The sequence below is a fragment of the Oncorhynchus gorbuscha genome, linkage group LG21 (genome assembly GCF_021184085.1).
Source record: "Oncorhynchus gorbuscha isolate QuinsamMale2020 ecotype Even-year linkage group LG21, OgorEven_v1.0, whole genome shotgun sequence".
NCBI classification, from domain to species: domain Eukaryota; kingdom Metazoa; phylum Chordata; class Actinopteri; order Salmoniformes; family Salmonidae; genus Oncorhynchus; species Oncorhynchus gorbuscha.
In genome coordinates, this window is record NC_060193.1 from 13,368,365 (window position 1) to 13,380,476 (window position 12,112).

The 12,112-nt window shown below is 46.3% G+C and overlaps 1 protein-coding gene across 1 annotated transcript in view; it reads right to left on the minus strand.

Moving 5' to 3' along the window:
* The window catches only part of LOC124007841 (tudor domain-containing protein 7B-like), a 38,461-nt gene that overhangs the window by 3,296 nt on the left and 23,053 nt on the right, over positions 1-12,112 (minus strand). Inside the window, exons 5-16 of the mRNA XM_046318620.1 lie at positions 10,899-10,978; positions 9,931-10,181; positions 8,953-9,578; positions 8,492-8,708; positions 8,188-8,299; positions 7,820-8,022; positions 7,550-7,684; positions 5,973-6,056; positions 5,280-5,414; positions 4,812-4,925; positions 2,593-2,729; positions 2,194-2,420 (exon numbers count right to left, since the gene is read on the minus strand). Coding sequence (XP_046174576.1) covers positions 2,194-2,420; positions 2,593-2,729; positions 4,812-4,925; positions 5,280-5,414; positions 5,973-6,056; positions 7,550-7,684; positions 7,820-8,022; positions 8,188-8,299; positions 8,492-8,708; positions 8,953-9,578; positions 9,931-10,181; positions 10,899-10,978 — 2,321 coding nt within the window. The remainder of the gene's footprint in view (positions 1-2,193; positions 2,421-2,592; positions 2,730-4,811; positions 4,926-5,279; positions 5,415-5,972; positions 6,057-7,549; positions 7,685-7,819; positions 8,023-8,187; positions 8,300-8,491; positions 8,709-8,952; positions 9,579-9,930; positions 10,182-10,898; positions 10,979-12,112) is intronic.

Genomic DNA, 12,112 nt, shown 5'->3' on the forward strand with positions numbered 1-12,112 from the left:
CATCTGCACCGAAATAAAGGCTAGATCCTGCCGCTTTCAAGGAGCGGACACTAATCCGGATGCTCTATAAGAAGTCCCGCTATTCCCTCAGACGAACCATCAAACAGGCAAAGCCAGACAGATTACCAGGGCATGTACTCAGAGCACGCGTGGACCATCTGGCAAGTGTCTTCACTGACATTTTCAACCTCTCCCTGACCAAGTCTGTCATACCCACATATTTTAAGCAGACCACCATAGTCCCTGTGGTGAATCCGAAGGTAACCTGTCTAAATGACTACCACCCCGTAAGCACTCACGTCAGTAGCTATGCAGTGTTTTGAAAGGCTGGTCATGGCTCACATCAACACCATCAACACCATCATCCTGGAAACCCTAGACCCACTCCAATTCGCATACTGCCCCAACAGATCCACAGGTGATGTAATCTCAATCCCACTCCACACTGACCTTTCCCACCTGGATAAAAAGGAACACCTATGTGAGAATGATGTTAATTGACTACAGCTCAGCGTTCAACACCATAGTGCCCACAAAGCACATCACTCTGGGACCCTGGGACTAAACACCTCCCTCTGCAACTGGATCCTGGACAACCTGATGGGCCACCCCCAGGTGTTAAGGGTAGGCAACAACACATCTGCCACACTGATCCTTAACACCGGGGCCCATTAAGGGTGCATGCTCAGTCCTCTCCTGTACTCCTTGTTCACTCATGACTGCATGGTCAAGTACGACTCCAACACAATTATTACGTTTGCTGACGACACAACTGTGTTAGGCCTGATCACCGACAACGATGAGATAGTGACAAGGTCAGAGACATGGCAGTGTGGTGCCAGGTCAACAACCTCTCCTTCAATGTGAGCAAGACAAAGAGCTGATCGTGGACTATGGGAAAAAGCGAGCCAAACAGAACCCCATTCTCATCGACTGGGTTGTAGTGGAGCAGGTTGAGAGCTTCAAGTTCCTTGGTGTCCACATCAGCAACAAACTATCATGGTCCAAACACACCAAGAAAGTCGTGAAGAGGGCTCGACAATGCCTATTCCACCTTAGGAGACTGAAAAGATTTGGCATGGGTCCTCAGAAGTTCGACAGCTGCACAATCATGAGCATCCTGACCAGTCGCATCACCTCCTGGTATAGCAACTGCTCAGCATCCGACCGTAAGGCGCCACAGTGGGTAATGCGTATGGCCCAGTACATCACTGGGGCCAAGCTTCCTGCCATCCAGGACCAACATAATAGGCTGTGTCAGAGGAAAGCCCAAAAAATAGTCAAAGACTCCAGTCACCCAAGTCATAGACTGTTCTCTCTGCAAACGCACGGCAAGTGGTACCGGAGCACCAAGTCTAGATCCAAAAGGCTCCTTATAACAGCTACTACCCCCAAGCCACAAGACTGCTGAACAATTAATCAAATGGCCACCCAGACGATTTACATTGACCCTCCCTGCCTTTGTTTTTACACTGCTGCTACTCGCTGTTATCTATGCAAAGTCACATCGACTAATTACCTCGACGAACCTGTACCCCCGCACATTTACTCTGTACCGGTACCACCTGTATATAACCTTGTCATTGTTATGTCATTTTATTGTGTTATTTTAGTTAATTTAGTAAATATTTTCTTGACTCTATTTCTTGAACTGCATTGTTGGTTAAGGGCTTGTAAGTAAGAATTTCACGTTTTTTTGTATTCGGCCATGTGACAAATTTAATTTGATTCGATTTAATCAGTACTTTGTTGAAGCACCTTTGGAAAGGATTACAGCCTCGAGTCTTGGGTATGACGCTACAAGCTTGGCACATCTGTATTAGTTTTTTCCCTCCCATTCTTCTCTGCAGATCCTCTCAAGCTCTGTCAGGTTAGATGGGGAACGTCGTTGCACAGCTATTTTAAGGTCTCTCTAGAAAGTCTTGGTGGTTCCAAACTTCTTCTATTTAAGAATGATGGACGCTGAGTTTCAATACAAATAGCAAAGGGTCTGAATACTTATGTAAACAAGGAATTTCTGTTTTTTATTTTTTTTAATATTCCAAAAAACAGTTTTCGCTTTGTCATTATGGGGTATTGTGTGTAAATTGATAAATCGTTTTTAATCTATTTTAAAATAAGGTTGTAACGTAACAAATTGTGGAAAAAGTCAAGGGGTCTGAATACTTTCTGAGTGCACTGTATGGTACTGGCCTGCAGGTGGTAGTTCCAGCAGCAGAGGTAGCTTGATAGGTGTGGTGGATGAGGGAGGTGGGGGAGTCCCCTGAGGGGTGCTTGTACCCCCTGTCGGCCTTGGTTCCAAGCGGGCACGTCTCAGCTGGGGCTTGGTCCCGTTGGAGCTGGGTGTGGTGGTGGTTGTGGAGGTCTTGGGGGTAGAGGTGAGGGTGGCAGTGGAGGTACAAGTGGAGGTCTTGGAAGGGCTGTGATAAGAGAAGATGAAATATATACTATTGTCAATTGTCAAAGAGCCACTCAAAAGTGTATTCTTCCTAACCCCAACCCCACTAGAAAGGGGAGTTTGCACAACGGCAGGAGATTCCACACTGTGTAGGATTCAGGAACTGACTTGTTGAAATGGACTCCCAGCCCTACCAGTGGTCCCCTCCGTGTTTGAAGAGATCCGAGGCAGCCATTTGGCGGTTGAGACTCCTCGCGGGGTCCTGGAAGTTCTTGTCGGGGAACACGTAGACATGGGCTACACTGCGCTTGGTCTCATCCAGCTTGGCGATCTGTGGAGAGAGGTCGGGGAGTGGATAAGAAGCCCAATAGTTCAATACACAAACATATTTATCATACAAAACAGCCCAATCTCAGAGTGACATTTCCAATGTAACAGCTGAATACACACATTCAATACAGTGGAGTGTCCATTTCTACCCTGAGCCCTCACCCCCCCTTCCACTAAGATGTACTTCAGTACTTTTCCTTCATCCAGGATTTATCCATGCTCTCCTGTTCTTCTTATCAGATAGCACCTGGAGTTATTGGGAAAACACATTCCTACAGTCTACCACTAAATAATTACACTTCCCATACACAAAGAGCTTAAACCTAACACTACTTTCAATCTCGAAAGATATAAAAATTGTACATTCATACCAAGAGGATATAATGACAAAAAACAAAGATATAAAACAGTAAAGATGCAAAGATATAAAACAGTAATATACAGGGCATTCGGAAAGTATTCAGACCCCTTGATTTTTTACAAAACGTTACAGCCCTATTCTAAAAGGGATTAAATACTTGTTTCGTTATTCAGCAATCTACACACAATACCGCACAATGACAAAAAACAGAAATACCTTATTTAAATAAGTATCAGACCCTTTGCTATGAGATGTTTCAACAACTTGATTGGCGTCCATCTGGGGTAAATTCAATTGATTGGACATGATTTGGAAAGGCATACGCCTGTCTATATAAGGTCCCACAGTTCACGTCACAGCAAAAACCAAGCCATGAGGTTAAAGGAATTGTCCGTAGAGCTCCGAGACAGGATTGTGTCGAGGCACAGATCTGGGGAAGGGTGCTAAAACATTACTGCAGCTTTGAAGGTCCCCAAGAACACTGTGGCCTCCTCATCTTTAAAATGGAAGAAGTTTGGAACCCCCAAGACTCTTCCGAGAGCTGGCCGCCTGGCCAAACTGAGAACCCGATGGTCACTCTGACAGAGCTACAGAGTTCCTCTGTGGTGATGGGAGAACCTTCCAGAAGGACAACCATCTCTGCAGCACTCCACTAATCAGGCCTTTATGATAGAGCTGCCAGATGGAAGGCACATGACGGCCCGCTTGGAGTTTGCCAAAAGGCATCTAAAGGACTCTCAGACCATGAGAAACAAGATTCTCTGGTCTGATGAAACCAAGATTGAATTCTGTAGCCTGAATGCTAAGAGTCACTTCTGGAGGAAACTTGGCAGAGAGAGATCCTTGATCAAAACCTGCTTCAGAGTGCTCAGGACCTCAGACTGGGGCAAAGGTTCACCTTCCAACAGGACAACGACCCTAAGCACACAGCAAAGACAACACGGGAGTGGTTTCGGGACAAGTCTCCGAATGTCCTTGAGTGGCCCAACCAGAGCCCGGACTCAAACCCGATCGAACATCTCTGGAGAGACCTGAAAATAGCTGTGCAGCGACGCTCCCCATCCAACCTGATAGAGCTTGATAGGATCTGCATAGACGAATGGAAGAAACTCCCCAAATAAAGGTGTGTCAATCTTGTAGAGTCATAACCAAGAAGACTCGAGGCCAAGACACTGCCAAAGGTGCTTCAACAATGTACTAAGTAAAGGGTCTGAATAGTTATGTAAATATGATTTTTTTTAAATGTTTCATAAATGTGCAAAAATGTCTAAAAACTTGTTTTTGCTTTGTCATTATGGGGTATTGTGATGTCATTATGGGGTATTGTGATGTCATTATGGGGTATTGTGATGTCATTATGGGGTATTGTGAGTAGATTGATGAGGAAAAACAACTATTTCATCAACTTTAGAATAAGGCTGCAATGTAACAAAATGTGGAATAAGTCAAAGGGTCTGAAAACTGTGCAAATGCTCTGTAAAACAGTGAAGATATAAAACAGTAATATAAAATCTATCACTGTTAAGAAGAATTCCGCTTTAAGTTTACGATGGTCACATATACAGGAGTATGTGTATGCATTTGTGTCTCAGTGTGAGTCTATAGTATGCGTTGATAACTTCCAATATCCATTCTGAGAATGTATCACGCACCCACAAAACAGATGACTAGACTTGGCATAGAACTCAATCACACTGAAAAAAAAGAGTTGTAATACATTACCTTCACACTGCAGTCTGTGGAGTTGAGCACGGCGTCTCGGAACCACTGAACAGCGTCTGGAGTCCAGGAGCCCACACCACTCACAGTCAGGTCAGCCAGACAACACTTCACCGCCTAGAGAGACTACGGCACGTCAGACTACATTACCCAGTCAACACTTCACCGCCTAGAGAGACTACGGCACGTCAGACTACATTACCCAGTCAACACTTCACCGCCTAGAGAGACGACGGCACGTCAGACTACATTACCCAGACAACACTTCACCGCCTAGAGAGACTACGGCACGTCAGACTACATTACCCAGACAACACTTCACCGCCTAGAGAGACTACGGCACGTCAGACTTCATTACCCAGACAACACTTCACCGCCTAGCAGGTCAGACTACATTACCTATACACAGACACCCCCCCCTTCCCCTCCCACACACACACACACACACCATCTCTCCATCCATGTTCTGACCTGTGGTGGGATGGCAATCAGGTCCCATAGGAAAGGAGGTGGGACTTCCCTCAGCTCAATCACCTCCACTGAGGCCTGCACCCCCAGGTCTATGAAGAGGATGTCCAACACACGACTACCATGGAGGTTAGTGATCTATAGGAGACATAGGGGAATGAGGGAGGGTGAAAGAATACAGGGAAAGTGTGAGAACATAACATATGACCTGGTTGTCTAGGATGTGCTAGCATTGTGTGCTACAGATGTGGGATCTTAATTGGATCACTCTTATGTTGCTGAGAATTCTTCTGCACTGCAGGAGCTGGATGATTTATATATATTCACTGAAAACCCACACTAACACACAGTTATATTAAAAGTATTGCAGTTTTCATGTTGCTTAATTTTGGCCAGCTAACCACAGACCAAGCAACATTATGGACTAAACATTCAAATCCTGTTGCTGCAGGATTATTTTGCCGTGACAATACTGGTCAAATTAAGATCCTCCATCTGTATACATTTTTTACAATATTTGGTGTAAAATTGAGCTAGCTAACTTCTGTCCAGGTAAGTCACCTTCTGCTCCACCTCTTCATTGTGGGTCAAACTGAAGCTAGATGGTATGACCTTTAGGCAGAACTGTAGATGGGACATGCAGTATCTATCCCTGCCCCAAACTATTGACTGTATAGGCAACAGAATCCATCTCACCTCCACGCGAGACCATTTGCCTTTGTAGCGCGTCAGACAGCCTTTCCCACAGAACGGTCTGGACACCAGGAACTCTGACGTCCCCTGCCAGACAGAAGAGATTATGTTATCAGTATAGGACAGGATAATGTCATCAACGTGAGACAGACACTGGCGAAAAAACAAACATGAGATCTACGTTGACTCAGACTGTTGAAGCAGAACACCTCAGGTCAAAGTTAATATATCATATGTAGATTGATGAGGGGGAAAAACAACAACAATTTAACCAATTTTAGAATAAGGCTGCAAAGTAACAACACGTGGAAAAAGTCAAGGGGTCTGAATACACTTAATATACAATATTATGTAGCCTGGTATATAGATATTAGAGAGAGAGAGAGAGTCTGTATTTTGTGCATCAGAACAAACCTGAACACTGTCTTAGTGAATGATAACTGGGGACTGGGGACAGTGAATGGTAACTGGGGACTGGGGACAGTGAATGGTAACTGGGGACTGGGGACAGTGAATGATAACTGGGGACTGGGGACAGTGAATGGTAACTGGGGACTGGGGACAGTGAATGGTAACTGGGGACTGGGGACAGTGAATGGTAACTGGGGACTGGGGACAGTGAATGATAACTGGGGACTGGGGACAGTGAATGGTAACTGGGGACTGGGGACAGTGAATGGTAACTGGGGACTGGGGACAGTGAATGGTAACTGGGGACTGGGGACAGTGAATGGTAACTGGGGACTGGGGACAGTGAATGGTAACTGGGGACTGGGGACAGTGAATGGTAACTGGGGACTGGGGACAGTGAATGGTAACTGGGGACTGGGGACAGTGAATGGTAACTGGGGACTGGGGACAGTGAATGGTAACTGGGGACAGTGAATGGTAACTGGGGACTGGGGACAGTGAATGGTAACTGGGGACTGGGGACAGTGAATGGTAACTGGGGACTGGGGACAGTGAATGATAACTGGGGACTGGGGACAGTGAATGGTAACTGGGGACTGGGGACAGTGAATGGTAACTGGGGACTGGGGACAGTGAATGGTAACTGGGGACTGGGGACAGTGAATGGTAACTGGGGACTGGGGACAGTGAATGATAACTGGGGACTGGGGACAGTGAATGGTAACTGGGGACTACGGTGGGGGACTACGGTAGGGGACTACGGTGGGGGACTACGGTGGGAGACTACGGTAGGTACTATGTTGCCACTGGGTCAATGACAGTCAGTTCCAGTGTCATGTGATGAGATGAACTAAATAGCCTGTGTCTTAACCCCAGATTATGTTCCTTAATCTCAACTGTGTCTGGCTCTTAGCAGCCTCTTCAGAGGACGACACACACACACACACACACACACACACACACACACACACACACACACACACACACACACACACACACACACACACACACACACACACACACACACACACACACACACACACACACACACACACACACACACACACACACACACACACACACACACACACACACACACACACACACACACACACACACACACACACACACACACACACACACACACACACACACACACACACGAGTACCTGTGAGTGGAAGTATGCCTCAGCCTTCTCCAGGATCTCAGTGAGTTTGGCCAGACCTCGAGACGGGAGCTGGCAGTAGAAGGTCCCGTCTGAACACACACTTCTCACCGCCACGTTCATATAGGCACTGTTCACCTACAGGGAGAGAGAGAGAACCATGGATGGGTTAGACATGATCCCATTCCACTCAGGTGATGAAAGATGCTCCAGAACGCCTCCGACCCACTGACAGTGGTACAGGCACTCTCCCCTCCTATGACAGTTACCCACCTGTAGGGGGCTGGCCAGAGTCTTGTCCTGCAGGGATTTGATACATGCAGCGTTGATGTTGACATCATCATCCTGCGACGTGTCGTACAGGACCACCAATGGGGTCTGCCCTCTCTCTAGGATCTCAGCCAATAGGATCTTGCCGCTGGTCATGGACTCAAACTTCTTCAGGACAGCAGGCTCCTGGCAGAAAGGCTCCAGACCTAGGTAGGAAAACAGATGGACAGACAGACACTTCATTAAGAAGAAGAAACTGAGTCCAGACATCTGACTGTAACACTATTGTATAAATATCAACAAGCCTTCTGCAACTTTGTGATGAAAAAAATATATATAATTAACTGTCTAAGATTGTGATCAAAACTCACCAGCCAATTGACACTTGGTGGCCTGGAAAGGCAGGTTGAAAAACTTCTCATGCAGCTCAAACACTTTGGCCTTGCCGATGACTTCTGAAAACCCGTGATCCACATAGTAAACCTACAGATTCGCAGAAGAAAAGTGAAAAAAAAAATGGAGAAGTGATTCATTTTCTAAAATGTCAATCCCTAAACCCTCCTCCTATCCTTCAACCATTAACATGGCACCATAGACCCATAACAAATACCCTACGATATAGAAATTGTATCTTTATTCATTTCGAAGTTTCAACCAATTGACCTTTGAACTCACCTTGACCTTGTCGGCCATGACCTCTGTGACTTGTGCTCGTAGTATCTCCTCGTCCTCCTCAGTTCTGACGGCAGCCAGCTGTCCCGAGGTTAGGGAGGCCAGGGGTGTACCACTTTTCTTGTCACGAGTACGAGTGTTGTTGTCCTGGCAACAGTAGAATTCTCTCATCTTGTCCTCCAGAGCCTCCTGTGCCTGGGAGTAACCCTCTCCTATGTACCTGGATGGAGGATACACAGAGAGAGAGGGGAGGGTAAGGAAGCATTTCACGGGAAGGTCTACACCTGTTGTATTTGGCACATAAGACAAATATAATTTGATTTGAGGGGGGTAAGAAGAGAGCGAGAGGAGAATCTTTCATTTCTTTCTATTCATCCAGGTAAGGCTTAGTTAAACAGCACTGAGGGCATATTCTTACTGCACCACAACCAAACGACTCCCATGCCCATCCCACTGGTTCTTACCGGAGTATGACTCCATTGGTATTAGCAGCCTCCCCCACCAACACAGAGGGGTACTCCTCTCGGGGGATGAGAAGAGGAGGTATAGTCTGGGTACTGAGCCTCCTCCCCACCTCCTCTCTGGCCCTGCACTCCTCCACTGACTCCCTCCTGTTGTGGTTCTCCTCCCTGGTCCTCTTGTACAGAATGGCCCGTTTGGGGTTGTCCGGCATGGGGTATTCGATGGTGCAGAAGTCGGAGAGCAGCGAGAGATTCTCCAGGATGTGCTCTGGGAGTTTGGTTTTGTACGTGTCCAAGTAGAGTTTGGGTAAGGCGTGGGCCCATAGACCATTGCTGTATTTGACGAGAAGCTCTCCCAGTTTTTGTCTGAGGTCGGGAGAGAGGGTGGAGCGGGAGGCTGGAGGACGAGGGGAGGACGAGGGGGGGGTGAGTGGGAGGGGGCTCATGGTAGTGGTAGAGGGGGTGGTAGGGGGCTTTGACTGGGGCTTGATGTCCATGGATGGGGTGAAGGCGGTGGAGATGGGGTATTGGACTCTGGTAGGGACAGGGGATGGGGTCTGTGTTTGTGTTGGTTCCTTAGCCGGGTAGAGGAGTAACTCATTGGGGTTGCTGCTGCATGGTTTCTCTACCTGGAACAGGAGGACATATTCTTCTGATAAACAGAGTCTAGAACAACCAGTGGCCATACAGTATGTATCAAGCATCTCACATTTTTTCGTAAAGATATATCAAGTCTGAAATTTCAAAGTGGAAATTACAAACTTCAGAAGCCTTTTTCAACCTCAAATAGACTACAAGTTGTAATGTCCTAACATTGCAGGAATGTTCTCCTGCAATAGGGTGGTCAAATGAAGTTCCTACATCTGTACATTCTGTGCAGATGTGTGTCCAGTGCTCCAGGTCTTACCAAGATAGTGGTATTTCAACAGTGTAATTGAATACTGTACATCAGTATAAATACAATACAAGTTTGGTACGTACGGTGCAGATGTGTGTCCAGTGCTCCAAGTCTTTGATTGCTTCACTAGGCAGGTCCTGTTTGTACATTTCTCTGTAGAGCTGAGGCAGCTTGGACACCCAGAAACCATTACTGTACTTGTTCAGAACCTCGCTGATACGCCCTTGCACCTGCTGGGGGTTGTAGTTCCCACCGGGTGAGGGGTTGTAGTCCTTGGGGTAGTGATGTGGCTTGGGCTTCCCCGAGACAGCATTTTCTTTGAAGTTTGTGGGAACTGGAGGAGGAAAGAGGAGGACATCTTAGGTGAAATTGGTTAGGCACGATTTGTATGAAATAATATAAGTATAGAATTGTTATTGCACAGTTTTTTGGATCATATGGAATAGAAAGTCCAGGAGTCTGTCCTGACCAGGCAGCTATAGTCTAGGGCCCAGAGAAAAACTTGGTGTTGCATTGCAAGAGACTTTTGGTGCCTCGGGGGGTAACACTAAAAACAGTCTGCTTTCCTAGAACCTGTCTCTTATTACAGAGAATTAAGTCATGAGTTAGCAGCCTAATGCTAATCTCTAGCCTGTAATGTGATTTTTGCTTTGAGACGTGCTCTATTCAAAGGACAGTAATGTGAAGGACTGGAACCAGAGGGGTCAGTCATCTCTTGAAACAGTCATTTACACAGCTGTTTTACTTCTGATGTAAAGACTGATCTCTCTGTGAGGAACTACACCCCAGATGAAAACAGCAAAGCTGTGGACCGATAAGACCCCTGATCTGGGGCATACAGTCAGTCTATTGTAGTCCTTAAACTGTCCTACATACTGTTGCTCTGCTGGGTATTTGTGTGTGTGTGTGTGTGTGTGTGTGTGTGTGTGTGTGTGTGTGTGTGTGTGTGTGTGTGTGTGTGTGTGTGTGTGTGTGTGTGTGTGTGTGTGTGTGTGTGTGTGTGTGTGTGTGTGTGTGTGTGTGTGTGTGTGTGTGTCAGTGTCCCACATACGGTTGCTCTGGGTGTTCCTGGAGATATGAGTGTGCACTTCCATCTGGAACAGTGACGGCAGGGTCATCCTTTTGTCTGACCTAAACACACAACAAGAAGAGAGAGAGTCTTGACTTGGAACCATTTCGACTGTATCCTTCAAATGACAGAGAGTCTAAACAGACACACTGAACCAATGGCGGAATAACAAAAGAACTTGCATTCATTTCCTTTTTGTTTTGTTTCCTGGTTGGATACATAATGGCAGTTTGTGTCCCCATTTCTCAACCAAAAAAAGACTCAGGTGGAAGAAGCCAGCAACATCAGTCAACCCAGTCAGTGCTAGACGAGACTGCTGTACTCTACTGTACTCCGCTGTACCCTGTTCACACTCCATAAACATTAGACCTGTGCTAGAGTGTAGAGGCCTGAGATATCCTCATAGAAATGGAATAACTCCTCGAACAGTCATCCCCATTCAATTCAATGGGTGAGTGAGCCTTCTCCCCTTCTACTACACTGATTACACCCTACCCACAATTCTTTCTGAAGGGAGATTCTCCATCCCAGAATTACCTTAGACAATAGGAGCATAACATTCTGAATAGATCACGCTTATACAACTGAGTCGCTGGGCAGAACAGCACCCGAAAAAGGCCAATCAATGCCTGAAATCCCCAGACATAGATAATTGTGGGCCCAGGACCTCATTTATCATTATTGCATAGAAATTATTCTAAAATACTACTTACGAACGGAACTTAGAATGTTCGTACGCATAATAAAAGTGTGATTTATCAAACAACTCACACCGGTAGTAGATAACCAATGATAACCAGTTCATTAGAAAGTGCATTGATGATGTCGTTCCCATAGCAACGATTAAAACATTCCTAAACCAGAAACCGTGGATTGATGGCAGCATTCGCGTGAAACTGAAAGCACGAACCACTGCTTTTAACCAGGGAAAGGTGACCGGAAACATGACCGAATACAAACAGTGTAGCTATTCCCTCCGCAAGGCAATCAAACAAGCTAAGCGTCAGTATAGAGACAAAGTTGAGTCACAATTCAACGGCTCAGACACAAGAGGTATGTGGCAGGGTCTACAGTCAATCACGGATTACAAAAAGAAAACCAGCCTCGTCACGGACCAGACGGTCTTGCTCCCAGAAAGACTAAATAACTTTTTTGCCCACTTTGAGGACAATACAGTGCCACTGACACGGCCCGCA